The 21,686-nt window shown below is 42.0% G+C and overlaps 2 protein-coding genes across 5 annotated transcripts in view; one reads left to right on the top strand and one right to left on the bottom strand.

The window, feature by feature from the left end:
* The window catches only part of B3GNTL1 (UDP-GlcNAc:betaGal beta-1,3-N-acetylglucosaminyltransferase like 1), a 167,617-nt gene extending 162,292 nt beyond the window's left edge, over positions 1-5,325 (top strand). The window contains exons 13-14 of the mRNA XM_083725914.1: positions 576-3,105; positions 3,240-5,325. Of these exons, the coding sequence (XP_083582040.1) occupies positions 576-656 (81 nt within the window). The 3' untranslated portion in view covers positions 657-3,105; positions 3,240-5,325. The remainder of the gene's footprint in view (positions 1-575; positions 3,106-3,239) is intronic.
* The window catches only part of TBCD (tubulin folding cofactor D), a 121,596-nt gene continuing 102,197 nt past the window's right edge, over positions 2,288-21,686 (bottom strand). For all 4 annotated transcript variants that reach the window (XM_083725803.1, XM_083725802.1, XM_083725801.1 and 1 more), the window contains exons 31-40: positions 19,558-19,641; positions 18,699-18,857; positions 17,345-17,483; positions 13,699-13,820; positions 11,598-11,675; positions 9,100-9,189; positions 7,331-7,418; positions 6,723-6,832; positions 5,967-6,051; positions 2,288-2,612 (exon numbers count right to left, since the gene is read on the bottom strand). In XM_083725803.1, the coding sequence (XP_083581929.1) occupies positions 2,604-2,612; positions 5,967-6,051; positions 6,723-6,832; positions 7,331-7,418; positions 9,100-9,189; positions 11,598-11,675; positions 13,699-13,820; positions 17,345-17,483; positions 18,699-18,857; positions 19,558-19,641 (964 nt within the window). In that variant the 3' untranslated portion in view covers positions 2,288-2,603. The remainder of the gene's footprint in view (positions 2,613-5,966; positions 6,052-6,722; positions 6,833-7,330; positions 7,419-9,099; positions 9,190-11,597; positions 11,676-13,698; positions 13,821-17,344; positions 17,484-18,698; positions 18,858-19,557; positions 19,642-21,686) is intronic.

Raw genomic sequence — 21,686 nt, 5'->3', positions numbered from 1 at the left:
ATAGTAATGGTAATAACATGGATCAAATTTATTTCAGACTTGCATCCCCCCCCCCAATATCCTGGACTGACAATAAATTCCCTTCAGGCTTATCAGTAAGATATGCAGGTATCCCCCATACAGTAAAAGGGCATGAAATGGGAAATGCTCAAGTTTTAAGTCCTTAAATTATTGGACTTTGCAGTGTGATTGTAGTCAAAATGTTCCTACTAGCTCAGCATGTTAGGAAGAGAATCCTACACACCCGTATTGGACTCAGTTCAACTGACAATGACTGTTGCTGTGACTAAACATTAATATTGTATGCTTGGATCACTGAAATGATGTGGTTTCATGCTAGAGGATTTACATAGTTTCGAGGCAGCAAAAGAAGTGAGGGTTGAGAAGGAAAAGAGAGCAAACTATTATCGGTATCTCTTAGTACAGTCTTTAACATTGTCCGCATCAACCCAGAGTGACTTACAACCAACCAACCAGACAAAAAGAAAACCAACCATATACACTCCTGTAAAGAAGGATCTTTGAAATCTAAGTATGTCAGACAGATTCAACTAATTGATCTTTTGTTTTGACAGGATTTGACAGGTGGACAGTTTGAGGAAAACTTGAATCTATTGAATCTGAAGGAAGCTGTGGATTATTATCATTTTAACTGAAGAATGTGGCGCACTGGAAGGCTTTATGTTGCTAGACAAACCAGAGGAGACGCTAGACTGTTTCTGCCCCCACCTCCAAGGGAATTCCTCAAAACAGGTATTAGTAAATTAAAAGGTGAAATACTACTTGTATTCCCTAAAAAAAAGGAGGGGGACAGGTGATGGTGGAATGACAGCAAAGCTTAGTATACAATCTAAACTCTGTTCTGTGAATGCTGCTCTCGATCTGAAGGTGTACAGAAGGAGTTTCCCTCAGAGTTGCTAGCGTTTCAAGGATGTCACTCCTTTGCACTATTCACACATTGTAAAGGAATAGCAGGATGAGATCCTGCTGATCCATTACAACCTGCACATTGGGGGAAATGAGACAAAACACAACTTTGATGATTCCCCAACCTACCCCAGCTAACACGTTGAAACGTCTAACATTGTAGGGGACACACACCCAATTGTTCTTGCATTGTTTTTTAGAAGGGTGCATTTGTATCAAGAAGTGGTGAGGGCCTGTGTAATTCCAGCATGGGCAGGGAGAGCTGGAGGCTCCTCTAAGGTAAAGTCCTGCTATGCTGTGTGATGCATGTGGTTTATATGCAGGCTTAAAGAGGCTACACGTTATCCTCAGGCTAGGTAAAAGTCGAACATGATAATTAGAATATAATTTACATAAATGTGCTTGGAAATGGTCTCCATTATATTTTCCCCCCTATTGTGAGATTAACTAGTCATTTAGGGCACTCCTGTTCCATAGCAGTGAAGTCCATTGTGATAACAAGAACTACTTCTACATAACCTTGCTGGTTGTTCCTCAGTATCAGAGGGAGGCGCTCACATTGGTTCTCCAGTCTAGACAAATTTATTTCGCACCATTTTTGCATAGCCAAAAATGGGTGGGGGGGAAATAACATTTCCAAAAACATTCTTTGGATGCTGCTCACAGTAGCTTATTGCCCTGGTAGCTCCAGGTAGGATATTTAAAAAACATCCCCAGGCTTTTCAGACACAGTTTTAAACCTGCAGACTGTTTCTCAGCTGCTTTTCTGGTATTTAGCTTTGGTTTTTTGTAAAGTGCCCTAGGAATAGAACTGAAGGGTGCTATATTATTATTTGTAATATATAATAAACTAAATTAAAAGAGTCAGTATCTGAGCACTGCCAGATAATGTTAGTGTATGGCAGGCTGAGAGTTTTCATATCAAATTGGTGGTGGGACAGGAGAGTCAGCTGTACTTCCTGTTTATAGAGGTAACATTTTTCCAGTTGAAATCACACAATGAATTTAGGTTATGATCCCATTGTTTTGGTGCCCTTCACACATGCCAAGAACATCAATAGTCCCTTTCCTGAACATCATTGTGCCACATTGTTCTGCTAACATACCAAGCATACAAACAAACCTTTTTGCTTGGTGTGTGTGTGTTTCTCCTCTTTCCCATACAGCAAAGCTGCTAGCTGCCCATCTGTGCACAGCAACTGGAGTTATGCATTGGTTCTTCTTACAAAACAGTGGTACATAATTTCATTTGACAGGATAAAGTCCCTTAGTGCATACAAATTGCCTTTACTAGTGCATTAAATATTCACTGTAAATCAAGCTAACAGCTGAAGAAGATGGACTATACAGGAAATGCTGGTAGGATGATCTTTCCAATAGATGTTTAATCCAGTTCAGGGAAAGAAACACAAAACATCAGCATACATACTGAACATGAAAGACAAGAGAATATCATGTGGCCAAACTGCCATCTTGTGGTTAGAGATTAAGGAGTGACTAGAAATATCGACTTTTGTTTTGTTAACATACATTTGAGTTTAAAACCCCTTCTGCACACAGCTTCTGAAAAGACGCTTCCACAATCCTGACTTTTCAAGTTGCTGTGACAGCAGCTCCTTCCGCTGTTGTATCTACTGCTCTGAAGAACTTGTTTTCCTAATATTGACTGTTTTCAACTATGTGCTCTGCAGAAAAGAAGGAAGGGCCACGAGTTATTAAGAGCTTATTTTGAAACAAAATAGATTATTCAGTTCCACAGATGTGGTGTCAAACAGTTAGCTTAGGCATCTTAAATCTATGCATAACAAATTAAGTTTCCTTATGGAAGGGCTGCTGATTAAGGCTGGGCGATAGAGCAGCTAAATACCACAATTTACTGATATATTACGATGTCTGAAATGTATCTTGGCTGCTTCTTCCTTCCCACCTTAGGGGAGGAAGAAGGAGCAGAGATACATCACCCAGTGCCACACTCCTCTGGCTTATGTGAGCAAGAACATTGGGGAGGGGCTTGATAAGGTACCGTATTTTTCGCTCTATAGGACACACTTTTTCCCCTCCAAAAATTAAGGGGAAATGTGTGTGCATCCTATGGAACGAATGCAGACTCCTTGGCTTCAGTGATAGCAATGTGAAGCCTCCAAAGCGCAGAGGGAGCGCTCCCTCCATGCTCCGGAAGCTTCGCGTTGCTTTCGCTGAAGCCTGGAGAGGGAGAGGGGTCGGTGCACACCAACCCCTTTCACTCCCCAGGCTTCAGGGATAGCCGCCTGAAGCCTTTGGAGCACAGCGGGAGCTCCCGCTGCGCTCCGGAGGCTTCGGGTTCCTTTTGCTGAAGCCAGGAGAGCAAGACTCTCCTGGCTTCAGCAGAGAGGAAGAGCTGCACAGCACCCCTTCAGCAAAGCAGGAGGAGAAATGGAAGGGGCTCAGTTTCTGCTGCCACTTCGCTGAAGGGGCGCTGAGCAGAGAGGGGGAGAATTATTTTTCTTGTTCTCCCCCTCTAAAACAAGGTGCGTCCTATGGTCCGGTGCGTCCTACAGAGCAAAAAATACGGTAAGTGAGCAGCTTCCCGTACCCCTCAGTTGATCAAGCCCCCCACCCCCCACTCCAGCTCACATGAGGCAGAGGTGGGGGGGCTTCCTTAAACTGTTCCACTAGTTGGAGGCAGGCAGCCTCCCACCCACCCCTCGGTGGAGTAGTTTAAGGAAGCCTGCTTCCAGCTCACCTGATGTGGCGGCAGGCGCACAGCCTACCCATGGCTGGACGTTTTGAGCTGCAGGTACGGTGTGGCTCCCCAGCCACTGCCAGCACAGTGCACGCAGGGAGACGGGGGTGATGTGTGCTGTATGTAGAGCCATGATGTATTGGCAGCTCAAAAAGTGTGAAGCCGGTATCGTGATCTAGAAGCCATATCAGTTCCAGACGATTCCTTGATTTATCGCCCGGCTCCAATACCAATAATATTATTACAAATTATCTATTACCCCTGTTCAGAGCAACACATGTAAGCTCCAGTTGCTTATATCCAATACATTGTGGAGTGCAGCTGGAGCACTACGTAAGTTGCACGTGTAGCAACTTTTGTATACCAAGATATGCCATTTTATTAAACTACTAGGTATTTAAAATACTCATTCTGAACACTTCTCTTTATATTAAAGAGGGTGGTCTTTCATGGCTACAAGTTTATTTAATGAATTCAACTGTAAGCTTACCCCCCACCCTGCTAAAAAAGGTGAATCGAGGTCAAGAGAGTTGGTATAAGATACACACATGAAATGTTCTTTCCTTATTTTATAAGGCATTCTGTGGTTCTCTTTGTGAAATGTGAGCTCTGAAAGCTGGATAGCACTTGCATATTTTTCATACACTCCCTCTGAAAAACAGGGTAGTGGGGAATCAACCTTGTGTGAAAATTCCTCCAGCTTTTGGAGAGAGAAGCCTTCAGCTACAGCACAAAGAGATGCAGATGTGGCTGTCAGTCTTAGATCAGAGAGCCATGGGACCATTTTCAAATCTTTTGATACCGAGGAAATGCAAAACAGCTTTCAAGACTCAGCATTTTTTTGTCCTAGTTAAAACTTAACTTGAATATTTCTTTGTAATTGCTATTCCATCGTCACTTGGGAGGCAAACACAAACACACACAACCAGCAAATAGAATCATACTTAAACTATCACCACCAGTCATTCCTCAGAGAACAAAGCCCAGCTCTGGCTTAGAGCAACAACTCGTCACTGCATGCCTCCATTGATGCTGCTGCACAACCACTTTGCCCTCCACCAAACCAGGAACACTAATGTATTGTTGTATTCCTATTGCATATTGTAGGATATTTCTGTCCCATTTGTCATTTAACAGGTGTCACTAACTGTCTGGACATTACTTCTTCAGGAAAGCAGTATAAACCTCAGCGCAAAGAAACCTGGAATTAAGTGCATATTGGGGACAGGTTACATACCTTACATTAATGTAAACAACTGCAGCAAGCACTGCAGGTTGGATACAGCTATATTCAACCAGTACCTCAAAACTACTTTGCAAAGAGCAGATGGGCACACACACAGGTCGCACTTTTCAAATCTCAAGTGTTGAGAAGCAACTCTGAACAGGATACCACTTTATGGAATGTCAGTATTTTCCTATTTTAGTTTAAAACCTCAAATTAGCATTGCTGAGATTTGGTACTAAAAGAAACAACAGAGAATATGGCAACAACATATTGTTTTCTCTGTCACGGTTATCATAAAATTGTAGAGTTGGAAGGGGACCCCAAGGGTCACCCTGCAGAGCAGGAATCACTGACTGATAGCTATCCGTTGCTCTGTTTGAAAACCTCCAGGGAAGGAAAGTCCACCACTGCTGTCAAACAACTCAAATATGAATGGTTGTCAAATGAATGTTGGTCATTGATTGTTCATTTTCTGCTGTTTTCTTTTGGCTGCAAATATGTATATATATACACACCTGTCCATGGAAAATTTAAATAAAATATTTTTTTTAATGGCTCAGTTCATACAATAACATTAAGCCAAGCTCACATGGCTTAGTTTTGCGTAGCCCAGCAGGACGAGGGGTGGGCATGAAGGAGCCATGAGTTCTGCTACAAGTACCTGGGTTTTTTTACTTATTAAACTCTCACTGGTGTTTCTGCAATTATTTTGGAACAAATAATCACCTAGCCTCCTCTCTTTGAACTAAAGTTGGGATCTAAGAGACAGATGCTATGATGTTCATATTTTCTTGTAAAATTCAGAGTGGAATTTAAGCCTGCTTTTGGAGCCAGCTGCACTGTATTAATTCATGCTCAAGTAGCTAAGCACCAGAAGTCTGGAATGCTTTCAAGAGAATAGAAGGGAGCTATAAAGCACTTGCTTTTTGGCAGTTCCACACATGCATTAAAGAGGGCTAGGCTTGAAGCAAAACTGAATATCCTGCCCTGAAATTGTGGGCTTTGCTAAATGTGCAGGTCACAAGTCTTTCCTGGAAGAATCTCCAAAAATATTCACAGTCAGTTAAATGGATCCTTTAAAAACTTTACCTTAGCTACTAGTTGTGGCTTGGGCACTTTCATTAAGTCACAGAGATAGTTGCGCTTCTTCCTCAGAAATGACAATTCTGCATCCCTGTTTGGAGAGGGGAAATAGCATCAAGTTATACGGACAGATTTAAAGTCTATCACATCACAAATACTTAAGTTAGCAAACTTTACTCCAACCCATCCAAGATGGGATAAGTAAACCTATGATGAATTAAGTAGTCCACAAGCTAAGCAAACATAAATGCAGTTTAAATTCACTAGTTAATAAGCTGTAGGGAGAGGTTTTGATGCCACATTCCCCAAGTATATCTCCTCACTACTGTGCACCACACACACACAAAGCCAGGAGCTATGGAAAAGCCCCACTCATGAGTGACAGCCCCGCTTCAGAAAAAAAAAGGAAGAGGCTTCAACAGTAACATCACCCACCCTCGAGTGTTTCTCTTAGCAGCCAGCCACCGAAGGAGAGGCGTTAATAGTTTTTGTATTGTATAACTGTATAAGCTACCTTGGTAGTCAGTTAGCTCAAAAGGTGGTGTATAAATCTACAACATAAGCAAATGCAGTTCAAGATCACTCCTTGCATCAAATGAAGTTTGTATTCCAGATTCATGTGAATCGAAACTGGCATCAAACCTCCCCGGTCATCATTGTAACACACATTTGTCTGGTTGTATCTGCAGCTCCAACATGGAGGGTTAAATCTCAAGGGTTGGGAGTCAGCATAAGGTTGTAGGTGTAGTTGCATTAACTCACCAGTCAGTGTCACTTAGAATTGTCATGACCTCCTCTATAATATCCGGCTCAGCAATATCACTGTACGTTATGAGCATTTCATAGACATTACTGGCTGTTGCCTTTCTTATCTGGAGGTAGAAAAAGGAATAGCTTTCAATTACTCTAAAGAGATTAAATGTTTGGATAAGAACACCCTTGTATCATGTCCAGAAAATCACAGCTTCTAAAGCACTAGGGTACCATTAACACTCATATCTGGATGTACTGCTTGCTCTATACACATGCACTCCGGAGTCAACCAGCATAGTAAATTAGAATATACACAGTCACTCTACCTTTCAACTATGTAGGTCCAGAAAACAGGATACTGGTTCAATAGCCAGATATGTCTAAGAGTGGACTTTAAAGCTGGGTTGTTTGCTGTGCATTAAATAATAGGACCGAGGTGAACCCAACTGCTAAACTGAGAGCACTCTTCAAGGAAGATGGTAGTGGTTTACAAATACATTATAGAAGAAGAAATGCAAATAGTAATGAAGTTGCCCAACTATTACATTTAGTGAGAACTACACAAGCAATAAAAGATCAACACCTCCAAGTTCCTAACCAACATCTCCAATACTTACAACAGGAAACGGATGACAAAGGAGGAGGAGGAGCTGAAACAGAACTTTCTCTCTCATGCTGCCTGGAAACTGGATCAGACCACAAAACCTTTATAAAAAAAATAAGTAATGTTATTTCATCAGTGGCTTTTTTTCATATTACCACAGAGGAGAAATTGTATTATTAAGAAAGGATGTGCAATGTAGAGAAGCCCTCTGCTGCACTCTATCAGTGTCACAACCAACTCTGCAGAAATATATGCATAGGGGGAAATTGAGTTTTGAAACCATTCTTGGAGCAAGATGTGTCAGATATGAGGTTTTAAAAACTAAAAGGTGCCGGTATTATATACACTCACCTGACACTACAAAAAGAAGTTCTCTTGCATAAAACAATAGATAAGCATTTGCTAAACTGTGAAGTTTCACAAGAGAAGTACTGCTGATTTTCAGCCTATATATCCTTAACAAAGAACAGGTGAATGGACAGACACTGAACCCAGAGAATGTATCAAACAAAGCTTAACAAATCTGTCTGCCATGTCTGTCTTTCATCATGCATCTGAAAGCTGGTATTGGGCTGGGGGGTGGATTTAGAACTGATTATTAGAACTGCAAAAACAGTAAGTCTTATATTTTAAAAAAAGAAACTTTAAAAGTTTCCATAACACACACTTAGAAAGATTAATTTTATGTGTTTTTTTTAAATTTAAAAAAATCAAGTGTTGTCTAGTTCTTCAGTTGAATCAATCAGTCAACAACAATGGCAGCAGATTGGCTACATGAAAGAAGTGAACAAACTTGAGAGAAGCAGCTTACTAAAACAAGTTAACCATTAGCAGCAAGGTTCTAGAAATCCCCATCAAGTCCTACAAAGACCTCAGAATGCTGATTATTTCAGCAGCTAGCCTATTTAGCTGGTGGGGAGTATCTGTAGAGCAGAGGTTTTCACCCTTTTTGAGTACATGGCTTGTTTGACCAACTGCCTTCTTTCTGCAGCACCCCTGTGGGGCTCAGCAGCCCAGTTATGTCACCCCTTTGCCTGCAGAGCTGACAGCCACTCGCCCTTTTTCAAACACCCTCCCCCTTGTGGAGTGTTCCCTCAGCCTCTTCTCCTCTCTCCTCTCCCCTCTCCTTGGGAGTCCTCTGGGCAGCCACAGCTGCCAACCCTGGTCTCTCCCCTGCCCCAAAGAGAGAGGCCTCCTCACACTGCCCCACAGGGGCCTGGGAAGCACCCCCCGACCAGCCCCAGAGGCACCATTTGCCTGGGGAGCTTAGAGCCAGGGCTGTTGCAATAAACAGCTGTGCGAACTTTTGGGAGGCAGAGACGCAAGAGGGCATCGGGGAAGGGAGGGAAGGAAAGAAAGAAAGAGGGAAAGGGGCTGGTGTTGCCCCTGACTATCATTCAAGGCACCCCAGGGTGCCATGGCACACTGGTTGAAAACCACTGCTGTAGAATATCACAATCCAAACTGCCCTATGGTTAAGGCCATACATCAACAGACTAGGGATGTTTTAGTTAGCAGTATTTGCTTTAGAATCAGTACTCATACAAGGTGCTTCTAAATTCAGTATGGCAACAATTCATTGGCACTTTTTAAAAAAAAACACAGCGTGAAATCACAAGATTGCTTTACAATGGGAGGTGAGCTTTTTGTTACATTTTCATGTGCCCCCCGCCCCAAAGCCACTACACAAATGCAATGACAATTCTTTCCTCAATGCACTAGGTTATTTTAATAGTTCCCTAGTTATCCCTCTGCTTTGTTACATTTTTTTTTCCAACTTACACTGCAATGCTGGAGCGAAGTTTCTGGATATCTTTAGATCTTCTGCTCTCTTCTTTACAGAGTGTGAGTAACTTCATAGGAAATGGGTGGCTGAAAATTTTAAGTAAACATTATTTTACCAGTTCTCCTGAGTGTTGCAAACTGCGTTGGATGTTACATAAGCAATCACTAACCACTAAGCTGGCACAGTGGACTTCAGTTTGGGGTGCTAATATCTTGGCCTAGTAATCACATGCTGGTTAAAAAGGTAAAGAGATCCCTGACCGTTAGGTCCAGTTGTGGACGACTCTGGGGTTGTGGCGCTCATCTCGCTTTATTGGCCGAGGGAGCCGGCATACAGCTTCCGGGTCATGTGGCCAGCATGACTAAGCTGCTTCTGGCGAACCAGAGCAGCGCATGGAAACACTGTTTACCTTCCAACCGGAGCGGTACCTATTTATCTACTTGCACTTTGATGTGCTTTCAAACTGCTAGGTTGGCAGGAGCAGGGGCCAAGCAACGGGAGCTCACCCCGTCGTGGGGTATTCAAACCGCCAACCTTCCGATCAGCAAGCCCAAGGCTAAGTGTTTTAGACCACAGCGCCACCTGCGCCCCTCCACATGCTGGTTAGTATGATATAAACCACTATTTTCTATGCCTAAAGCTTTGAATATATATATTTTTAATGTTATGTTTTAAGTCTGAATGGGAAAAGATTTCATGTAGCTCTTAAACTAGTTTAGACGCACATAGACCCCCGAAAATAAAGCTGGTTCAATAATATTAAGTGTTTCTTAGTGTGCATATTTAGTGAAATCTTATCCAGAATCTCCATTTGTAAGGAAGGCTGCACAAAGTTGCACATGTGTAAATTACCCCTAGGGAAACACATTCTATCTCTATAATATTGCTGCAAGGTAGAGTGCAGAATGGATTCTGCATTCTTTGTTTCAAGCCAGGTTAACTTTGTTAGCAATTATGCAAGGCTATGCATAGACAGGATGGAATTTATTGGAGATTAATTCAGTTAACAGGAGTGCTTGCTGCTTTTCAGCACAGGACAATGGCAATATAGGGAATGAGGTGTGATTTCCAAAGGAAATGACAATACAGGCATTCAGCAAAGAGGCCAATTACAGCTGAGCATCTGGAAAAAATTTAGTGCATGTAGTCTAATGTGTAGGATACTGCATCTGAAATAGACCTGCTTTGCTTTCTGTCATCTGCCAATTCCACATTTGTAATAACTAACTCTAACCTATGGGTGATCTCAAATAGCACAGCCTCTCCAAAGGAAATTGAGAAAATTCCTTCTCCTGTATGGGCAGCACTCCAGCAGAAACAGGATCAGTGAATAGGGAAAAGGGATCTGTCTAAAAGGTTCTGTGTTATGCAAATTGGGCACACGTGTTCCTGAAAATGGAGCTTTTTTAAAAAAGGTGAGGAGCATTTTTACCAGATCAATCACGACATCACTCAGGGTGGTCCCTAAATCAAGAGCACAGAGTGCCCCCCAGATGAGAGCCTGCACAGGTATGAAATTACTGTTGTTAAGGAAAGCACCCATCTGTGGACGAAGTCAAAGGTCACTGACTTGTTGCTTTAAACCTGTAGCAATACACTCCATTGGATGGCACATTACTGCACCTTCGGCAAATGGACATGCAAGTAAACACAGAAAACTGCAACTGACACTCAGGTATAAATACTGGATATGCTACTAAAACTGCCCTTTCATTTGGTATCTCATAGGACAAGAGAGCAACATGACTCAAGTATCTACTTTGAGATTTTGTTACGATCAAGTGTGCATGTGTGTGCACGCACACACTTGAGGTAGTTTTACTAAGATACTGTTCAGTGGTTCTTTGGGATTATTTCTACAAAGAGACTGACATCGCAGGAGATCATCATTAGTTCTAGTTACAGATAGGTAGCCGTGTTGGTCTGCCATAGTCAAAACAAAAAAACAAAAATTCCTTCCAGTAGCACCTTAAAGACCAACTAAGTTAGTTCTTGGTATGAGCTTTCGTGTGCATGCACACTATCTGAAGAAGTGTGCATGCACACGAAAGCTCATACCAAGAACTAACTTAGTTGGTCTTTAAGGTGCTACTGGAAGGAATTCTTTTTGTTTTGATTATTCTGTTTAATTTGTAAACAGGATTTACTACTCAACTCTTAGTACTGCTTATGACCTGGTTTGCACATCACATTAAACCACATTTAAAACAAACTGGTTCAGTGTGAATGAGCTGCAGGCCCTTTGGTTCTCCCCATTCCAGCTTTGTTGCAGGGGAACATGCCATAGTCTGTCTTGTTGTGTTGTCTGAACACAGGCTAGTTTGTTTGGAAGAAACAAACCCCACACAATAAGCAAAAAACCTTGGCTTCTGATCATGACCCTGGGTTCAGATGACACACCCAGCCAAACTATGGCTTGTTTTCCTGCAGCACAGCAGCAATTGGAGGAGAGGCAGGGAAAGAGAGGCTTTATACTATGCTCATTAGTACTTACTTCTCTTCTGTTAGAAAAATATCAAAGCAGCCATTGGCCAGTATCTGGTCCAGCATCTTTAGCAACGGCACAGATACCCTATTGAGGAAAAAACACACAGAAGACAGAGCAACATGTTTGACAACACTAGCAATGGGACTTTCACAATTCAGATTAAAAAGGGAAACTTTTGCCAAAGTTCATACACTTCTGTCTTTTCAGACAGCCAAAACTAGTTTGAGAGAATGACAGAGAGCTAACTGCACACTTCGTGAGATCATAAAGCAGTAGTCAGGTGGTAATACAGTCATACATGTTTGCAGTGCCTGTATGACCATTCTTACTCCATAGGGGGAATCACACACTGTGCTGTTTACAGGGCAAAACTAGATGCTCTTTGTGTTGGGGTGAGAATCAAAGGAATGCTTTCTCCCTATTTACCAACCTGACGGATTTTTAATTTTTCTCCCTAAGCCAGGATCTGAAACCAGGTCTGCCCAGAAGGTAGGAATCATTTGCAAGGAATCAACATGCAATGAAAAGGATGGGGAGACGGGACTGTGCACCTTCCCTCCAGCAAAAACTTCCCTGCAAGTGCCCTCACCATCACATTCCTGCTATCTTGGCAAGCGTGGGCACCACACATTTGCAAGGATACTGTCCAGTTCTGCCCACAAATAGTGCAGGAGTGTGTAAACTTGTGACGCAATGGCTCTCCAGTATCCAGTACCTAACACAATACTTAGTTCGTTTCCTAAACAAAATTTGAAATGGGAAAAACAAAGTGCAGAAGTTCAAACTTCAACCATTTTAGCCCCAGGGAATGGTCAGATAAGAGTCTGCAACAGTTTGGCAAAGCTCCTGAATTCCTTTCTGTAATTTATACATTGAGACACACATCTGAATATTCCCATTAAGGAGTGGGGCGTGTGCCTGCACACAGTCATTTTCTGGCTGTTGGCCTACATACCCTTTCAGAATGTGATGAGGAAATAGTTTTACTGGCAGTGTTCAAGCATTAACATACACACCCTATCCCTCATCTGTTTCGAAAATTTAGAGCAGGAGTGGGGAGCATGTGGCCCCTCCAGATGTTGCTGGACTACAACTCCCACCACCCCTAACCACTGGCCATGCCGCTGGGAATTGGAGTTCATAAACATCTGGAGGGTCCCCACCTCTGCTATGGGAAAGCCTGCCTTGGTTTAAGAATGCTTTGGTTTAAGAACGGACTTCCGGAACGGATTAAGTTCGTAAACCAAGGTACCACTGTATCCATATTAATTGTGCATGGTGACACTGCTCCCTGCCCTTGGGATCTCATGCCCTATATTCTTGGATGATCAGAGGCCTACAATTCATTTCCTCACCTATGTCCTAGAGCCTGCATCCCATGTTTCCTGATAACTCTAGTGTTTGTTCCTCCAACATGCTACTAACTGGCTACCACTCCACTGGCTCCTCTTGCCTGTGCACAGGAAATAAATGCCAGAAGGAACAAATGAGTTCTTCTTGGACTCATAGTTCATGAGACAGAGAGTGTCACATAGTGAGGTGCACGTTTCTCTTCTAGAGTGCTTTGTGGGACCATAACACCAAGTTCAGAGATAAGCCTCCATTTGCTCCTTGATAATTAAAAGACAGCCAGCAGCAGAGGCTTTGCTTTGTTCTCAGTGCTGTGAGAATACAGTGCCAAATTTGGAGATTAGCCTGTGACTGCTTCCATGGCTTGAACACTGAATCAACTGATATCATATCCTGTGTCAGGTGACAAGACAGGGAGGCAGAGGTGGGGGCCAGTTCTGGATCCTCAGGCCAGATCCAGTTCCCCATTCCTGGCATTTAGTTATGTAGCCTGTGCTCCATTCAGGAAAATATCCCCCAAATGCAATTTGGTTAGCCGAGTTATTGTGCCTTCCTATCTCTTATGCCTGCCAAATCAGCAAAAAAAATTTTGGCCCACTAACTTGCACTTCTGGCCTTAGGCTTTTTCATAACCATAGATTCCAAGTCAAAGAGAGTAGATGGAAAACTATAGTGACGTTTTTAGCTATTTATCTGGTAAGACAGGAATACATTCAGGAATGTGCCCAACAACCCCCTATAGAAAGATACAGGTTACCTGTCATTCAGCAGATTGTCCTCAAAGACCTTGAGCAGCGTATCACAAAAGCTGTTCATTGCATCCATATTGCTCTGAATTCCCTTCAGATAGCTGAACAGGCTCTGTGATGAGCACCTTACCTGCAAGTGAAAAACACTTCCAATAAACAAACATGAAAAGATTAACTTCGGCCTTCACTATATCTCTGAGGGACTTTTTTTTCCAGACTGGGGGGCAGGAGAGAAGAGAAAATTGATTTCTGAAGTTTTAAAGTCGATAGGAATTCTACACTACACGAACTATAGGAAAAACGCACTTCAGCATCCTTTATAACCAAGGACCCATAACAACCTGGTAACATGGTGCCATTTCAGTTAAATGGGAAATGTAATTGGATGTTTAAATGTACAGCTAAATAAGCAAGAAAAGCAGCCAGTGGCATGGCATGTTTTGCATTTTATCCAGGAAATATGTGCACTGTTGGCACAGTCCCTTCTACATGTGCACAGTGTTTATAACTGCTAAACAGACTTGGATAGAAGGGAGAAAACAAGGACCTCTTTCCACAGACTGCTACGTTTTATGGCTACTGGGGGATCCTGCCTATGTTTAGGACATTACCTTCGTCCACCCTCTGTGACTAACCCTTAAGATCCAGACTGCAGTAAGATTCACAGGAACTACTGCACTTCTAATAAATTCAGCACGTTTTGTGAGTCCTTAAAGTTCTTTTAATATGGTATAAAGGCACAAGAGAACAATGCCTCACCACCAGTGATTTTCCAAACAGTAAGATAAAGGCCTACTCAGCGAGTCGTATTTCTTTTCCAGTGCAGGGGACCAGTGAATAGTGCATTAGGGCCAATAAAAGAGAGCATCATTTCTGGATTATTTCAGATGTTGACATATTGACTACCCTGAAGTGGCAAAAATATAGAATCCTGTCATTAGCATTTGGTCATGCTGGACTGGATCCAGAGCAAGTTAAGTCCTACTTCAGTCCCATTAAAACCAACATGGAAATTCATACATCACTAACTTAGAACACATTAAAATCAATGGGAGTTAAGTGTGACTTAAGGCTCCAACCCAGTGCATCTTTTTCTCCACTGAAAGGATTATACTGAGCCTCTGCCTCTTTACTCCTTTGCCTACCAGTCCCCTTAGTGCTGTCACTTCCTTTCCCTTTCAAGTGCTTTTAATATCCATTTGCAAACTTGACAAGCAAGCCATGGGACAAATTGGATGCAGAGGCACTTTTCTAACAATACTAGAGCTCTGAATTGTATTCACATACTGAACTGTATGTTCCCAGTCGGAAGTTGCCATCTCATCAATTTCACAATTGGGAAAATAGTACGTTGATCCACAAGAACTCATGGTATTTCCCCCCCTCCTACTTTTATCAGCCACTTGATTATGCTGTCACGTATACCAGATACAACCTATGAGCCCACATTCGTATCCTATGTGAAAACACTTTGCGCTGTTTTTCTAGACGAATGCCTCCTGTGCTACATAGTTTCCTACAGCTTTCACCTTTGGTTTGATCACTAATTGCCTCTGAACACATATTGCCTCTGAACACAGAGGTTTAAAATAGCTTTTTATAGCTAAAAGCAATGGATACACCTATTCTCAATTTCTCTAATCTTCTTTTAAAACCATCTAAGCTAGTGGCAGTCACCAAATCATGTTGCACAGAATTCCATAAATTCATAAACGTGCAATTCATAAATCTGCACTGGGAAGGACTGACTGACCAAACTGATGCAAAGATAGGGTAGAATTACCTGGCTCCAAAGGAGACTAATGGAAATATTTCAGACATTCAGCGAGCAGTCTAATTTGTAGGTGGTATTTGGGGCTCACAGGAGCATTTTAATTATTTAATGAATGCATTTTCAGAGGCACGCTAGCCCTTCTTTCATGTCTGGAAATTACTGGACTACAACCCAAGTAAACTGAGATATATTCTAGGGAGGTCTACAAAGAGCTAATGATTCAACAGTGTTTTTGAAGCGGAACAGAAGGTTGTTCTCTTAAACAAGCAGGCAGAGCCAACAATAATCAAAAGAGCTGGAAGCAATCAAACTGTGTACACGTTTCAAAACTTAAGTGTAACAAATTCTAAAAACCCAACATGAAAATATTGGGGGCAGGAACCTCTCTGTGACCTCTTGAAGTAACTCAAGGCTATTTCTCTGTCTGTGAAACTTGGGGTAGGAAAAACCTCATATTTAAAGCAAAATTAAATTTAATCTCCACCTCATTATGAAAACCCGCAAGAGTTTGACATCATGAACTGAACATTCAAGCATTCTACAAATGTGAAGGCTCAGCACACTTAACAGTGCTGGAAGCCTGATGGTCTGTTGTAGAAAGAAAAGGACCAGAATCAGGTTCAAGGACTCTTGCACTCGCATGATTCTGAGTAGTGGTATTACACCACTGCAATAACTCAAGGCAGTGCAACTGTGCATGAAATGAATGTGGACAAGGACATAGTGTTGCAGGGGCAGGATCAGAAAGGTGCAATGATTTAATGAATCCTGTGCTAATAAGAATAAGGCTTCCCAGACACTAGTAGCTCAGCCTCATTGGCAAGCTGCTATACAGTAAGTACTGGGTGGGGAGACTTGCAGAACCAAAGCACATTACTGCAACAGCCTGCAAGGACGTTGATGGGCAGGTGGGATCGTGTTCTCACTGGCCAAACAAAGCTATGTGACTAAGCTGAATTTCAGTATCACCAACACCCATTTGTAAATGGAGTACAGAGAAAGGACAGCAAGTAGGATAGAGCAAACACTAAGCCGTCAGTCACTACCTGATGCTGATTAGGTGGCAACGGTGTCACAGAACTCTATAGGAACCTATAGGTCTGAGCTGTAAGCTGCCCCACATTCTTAATTTACTTGTGACTGCAAGTAGTGATTATAAAAATCCTCCAAGTTAGTTTCATTTTCAGAGGCAACTGGAGGCAGGAAACTACAAGGAACACAGTGACAAGTAGAAATGCTTGTTAAAAGCAAAATGCAGTTGAAGTAATTTGCAAGTGAAATAAAGTTAGAATACTAATAGGTTTCTAAGGCTGTATGGCGTCTGACATTATCCAGAGAGACTGGCAAGATCGTCAAGTTGTGCTCAAACTGTGCTTTTCTGGATTTCGGAAGCCTGCCCAAGAACAAGGTGCTAATTGTAATTTAGATAGAAAATTTGGAAAATGGGGGAGTGAAAGGCTATGTTTGTGATGTTTCTTTGGCAGTTCTCTCCATGCCAGCATGACCTCAGTTTTCAAGAAAGGAGATGTTGGTGTGGGGAGGAACTGCAGTGTGGACTTCTCTCATTTGGCCTCGGGTTTGTCAGATTACCAGAGCTGTGCTGCAGCACCTTAGAATAAAGGAAAAGAGGTATGTAGTGAAGTGATGAAAACTGCTATATGGAAACAAACAGGGATGAGCTGAACCAGGCTTCAGCCACGCTAAACAGCAATAGGCTGGGTGCCTCCCACACTTTCATACCCCAATAAAAGACTTTAGCAGTACAAACATCAGCAACTTGCTTCTAGAAATGAACTACTACCTGAATTGATACATGGCTCTTAACATAGTCATTCTTAGACACCGCCTACTGATCAAACATTTTCTTAAAATTCACTTACTGTTGATTCGGTCAATCCACCAACGGACACAGTCAGTCCTGTCAGAACATGGTATTGATAAGATGGCAAACTCAGAAGCTGTGTGATTCTGGGAAAGGCTTGCGATGGAGCATTCCAGTTTAAGGTTAATGCCTCTGACCTGTCAACAACAGAAAAGAGGGCAATAGAAAGCAGGTAACATAAGCCTTATGTCCTCCTGAGCAATGGTTTGTTTCACCAAAACTGCTGCTAAACTCTGAAATCTCCATTTTTAAAGTAGAAAAATTATCCACAGAAATCAAAGCTGGCATCCTTTGACAGTAAGACTCAGAAATGCTCTTTGTCAATGCAGCAGTATAACCGTATTTTAAATGGGGCTTTCATAGTGTGCTATTACCATTAACTGTATTACACATTAATGCATTTTAAAATTCAACTGAAAGTGCAATCCAAAATTCAGTCAAAGACATGTAGGGGGGCCACAAGATGCAGCTATGCCCCATTCTGTTGGTAGAGAGAGATCACAGCCAGTGGGATGGCACTTATAGTGCCACAGGTACACCCAGGGAAAGGTTGGCAGGTGCAGATGTCCTGCTGGGGTGGGGGTAGAGCAGTGAAACATTTTGGGTGAATACCAGGAATGGCGCAAGGATCCAGAATATCCTGGTCCCCTCATTCTTTCTGCATACAGACACCCAAAAGTAACCTCCAACTACCCCAGTCCTATAAGTAATTCTTTCCTGCTGACCACAAGGGAGCTATAAGGCAGGAAGCCAGCAAGTAGTAGCTCTACCATGGAATTTCTGCATCAGCACCATAGGATCACTCTGCAAAATGCAGGAATGCTTGAGATGCCAAGTTAAATTGTATGCACAAAGTATAATTTGCTTACATCAGCTTCTGAAGCATTATTTTAACAAATCACTACATTTTACTTACTTTTGGAACTGCTGATAACTCACACCCTATGCGAAGACTAGTTACTGGATTGACGAAATGACCAAAGGTGGAAAATCCCACACACTTGATAACTTACGGCAGGGATGGGGAACCTGTGGCCCTCCATGAGTTGTTGAACCCCAACTTGCTTCAGTTCTAACCAACATGGTTAATGGCCAGGTAGGATGGGAGTGAGAGTCCAACAACAGTGGGAAGTTCCCCAAGCCCCATTTATGAATCCGGCCAGAACAAAACTTAGGTTGCCTTTCCCTTTCCTTCTCTAATAAATAGCCACTCTGAATCTCCAAAGTCTACTCCTTAACAAGACAGAATGAAATATTCTCTTTAAACGTATTTCTAAATAAAGAGTTCTTTCATGTTTATGGGCAAATGTTTATTGTGCAATTCTATGATAAACCAATGAGATACTAGTTACCTTGGAAATATTTTCTCTAAATCCTCCCGGTGGGGTATGTGTGGAATTGGAGGGTCGTCAAAGTACAGAAGTGTGAGGAATACAGATCCTGCATGGGCTCGAAATCGGTCGATTTTTTCAGCTGATTGCTGAGCCACACAGCACATGATCCGCTTGGAGCTAAAGTTTAGTACACAGAACACTCATTCATTTGGAACGACATATTCCAGAGAAACCTCTCCCTATAGGACTACTCCCCATCCCCATTAACATTTTCCATTCAGACCCTGCTAAGGATTCCTTCAGCAAAGGAAGTGAGAACAGCTGTGTAAAGAAGCCATACTTTTACTTTACTCTGAGATTTACTAGGAGTGGTTAGACCAAATTTCTCTCCTATCTTTGAAGACCCATGAAACACATCTACTCAGCTTGCCATTTTTTTACAAGATTGGCAAAACAGCTGTTTTGACTGCTTTCCCTGTGCTGACTATTCTTTATAACTGTATCTAGTGCAGTATTTTTAAGGTTTCAATTCTTTTATTATAACCCATATATAGCTATAACTTTTCAAATGTATAATTATATAAAAATAGATACAGTGTTTCTTGGCGCAGGAAAGGCACAATATCTATTGTAAGCGGGAATAGCTATTAATGTAAAGCAGTTTAACAAAGAAGGGATAATCAGAAGCTACAATCTGCATTCCCTATACTCACAACAGATGCAAGATAGGCTGTGCTCCAGTTCTTTCATTAGCAGTATTGATGGAAGTAACTGAATCCCATAGGTAAGAGGGATTACTGAAAGAGCCTTTCACAGAAACAGCTCATCACCTAACCATACAGCAGGCATTCACAGATTATATTTGCAAAATACATACACATTTGCATCGATTAGCTCTGGCTCAGTCCGTGCTAACAAAAGGGTCATTTCCATTAAACTGGTCATAGCAGCTTCTCTCACCCTGTAAAAATAAGCAAGTTGCCATTGTAAATTTATAACTTCTTACGGACATGCTTCATGTAAATCTACATTGCTTCTATTATCAGAATAATATACTTTCACGCCACAGTCTCATATATCAGTGTGCTTTCTTCCATGTCAGTCTCTGTGATATAGAATACATACATACATATAACAAAGGAAGAGTAGAAAACAAAGGACCATTCTAAGGGCCAAGTTATACGTCCAGTTAATTGCAGGAAAGCAAATGATGTGGTTCTTATTTTATTTTATTAGTAGACAGCAACTGTTGAGGAGGGTGAGCAGAATTGGGACTGCATCCCAGCTGGGTGTTAACAGAGTAGGATGTGGTACAGAGGGCTGCAGTGTATGTAGAGGGGGCGGTAGCAGCAGAAATTGGGTGTCCCAACTTGCACAAGCAGAAGCAACTTATTTTCATCTAGGACACACTGGGATGGCCCAGAACATTTCCTTCCTGATCTCAATAGAGAGTTTGGCTTCTTTTTCATGCATATCAATACTACATGTGTTCACATAATTAAGCTAAAACCTGGTCTACAGATGCATTACCCCTGTGATTCCAGTGAGTATTTAAAGAGCTATTAACCTACTTCAGTAACAGAGAACTGTTCTTCTTATCACTATCTTATCACAGTGGCCTGCCTTTTGTATTTTTGTACTTTTCCAATGTGAAAAGAAGGCAAATGCATATGAAGTCTGAAAATGGGTGGACAAGTAAGTGAGAATTAGGGGGGGGGGTAGGGAATATAAACTGCATCATAGCGTTTGGCAACCTTTCAACAAAGAATACTTCTTCCTCTTTTTGTATGACATCTTACTATTAAGGTACTCATATCCAACACCTGAAGACAGTTTATGCGCTGGGACATGTCCAAACTGTCAAAAGGAATGTTAAGTTTGCATATGGAAAATACAGTTGGTTAGCTTTCCCACGAATCTTTTTTTTTAAAAAAAATATCCAACCAAAGCTTTCTTCATATACAAGAGCAATTCTTTCCTAAACCTGTTTGACTTTTATACGTAAAATACATACTTTTAAGAAAATAAAAAAGAGCAGTACCAAGTAGACAAGATTCACAAGAGTGCCCTTCCAGCCAGTTCTTATGCCAAACCACTCATCTTTGTTGCAAGAAGAGGGGCAAGACCACTGAGAGCTTTCCCATCTTCTAGTCCTCTCCTCAAGCAATAAGGCTTATTTACTGAAGAAATGTCCACACTGATCTTTGTGAAAGTATCTCCACAAAGCAGCTTATAACAATATTTAGAATCAAAACAGCATTGCAATATAATAATAATATCATTTCATGTCTACTCTTAAGAGCACAACAAAAGCAGTCAGCAATAAAACAGTGAAAATCCAAAAGCCAGCATAAAAGTGCAGTATGCATTAACCAGAAGCCATCAAGAAAACAGCAGGACTTCAAGGCCCTCTTAAACATCGACAGGGATGAGGCCTGCTGAGTCTCAGAAGGAACTGAGTTCCACATTCGTGGGGCCACTGGTGAGAAGCCTCTGTTACAAGGGCCGGATAATCTTAACAAGTGGGCAATGCAGCAAGTCCTCCAATGCCAATTGCAAGGTATATGTAGTTTGTTAGGAGCGCAGGCAATCCTGCAGGTAACCTGGCCACAGATTCTTCAGGGTGTCAAAGGTAATGACCAGCCCTTTCAATTGGGCCTTGATATACATGGGCAACCACTGCAACTGGTATGGTATAGGTGATGTTCCCATAACCTGGCCTCAGCCACAAGTTTCCAGTTACAGTTTCAAGCCTTCACAGGCAACAGCACACAGAAAGCATTGCAGCAGTATGGTTTGGCTGCAGCAAATGCATAGATAACTGAGGCAAGATATCTATCAAGCTGGTACACCACATGTGACCCTTCTAGACAGGGTCACATGTGGTGTACCAGCTGAATTTATCCTAGCCACAGCTGCCACCTGAGCTTCCTCAGTTGGTGACAAGCTCTGGATCATTACCGAACTGCTGGTGTGGTTCTTCAAGGGGAGTGCAAAACACCTAGA

The sequence above is a fragment of the Podarcis gaigeae genome (genome assembly GCF_964106915.1).
Source record: "Podarcis gaigeae genome assembly, chromosome: 2".
Classification (NCBI taxonomy): domain Eukaryota; kingdom Metazoa; phylum Chordata; class Lepidosauria; order Squamata; family Lacertidae; genus Podarcis; species Podarcis gaigeae.
Note: the sequence above shows the minus strand (reverse complement) of the source record. Positions and strands in the feature narration are given on the sequence as shown.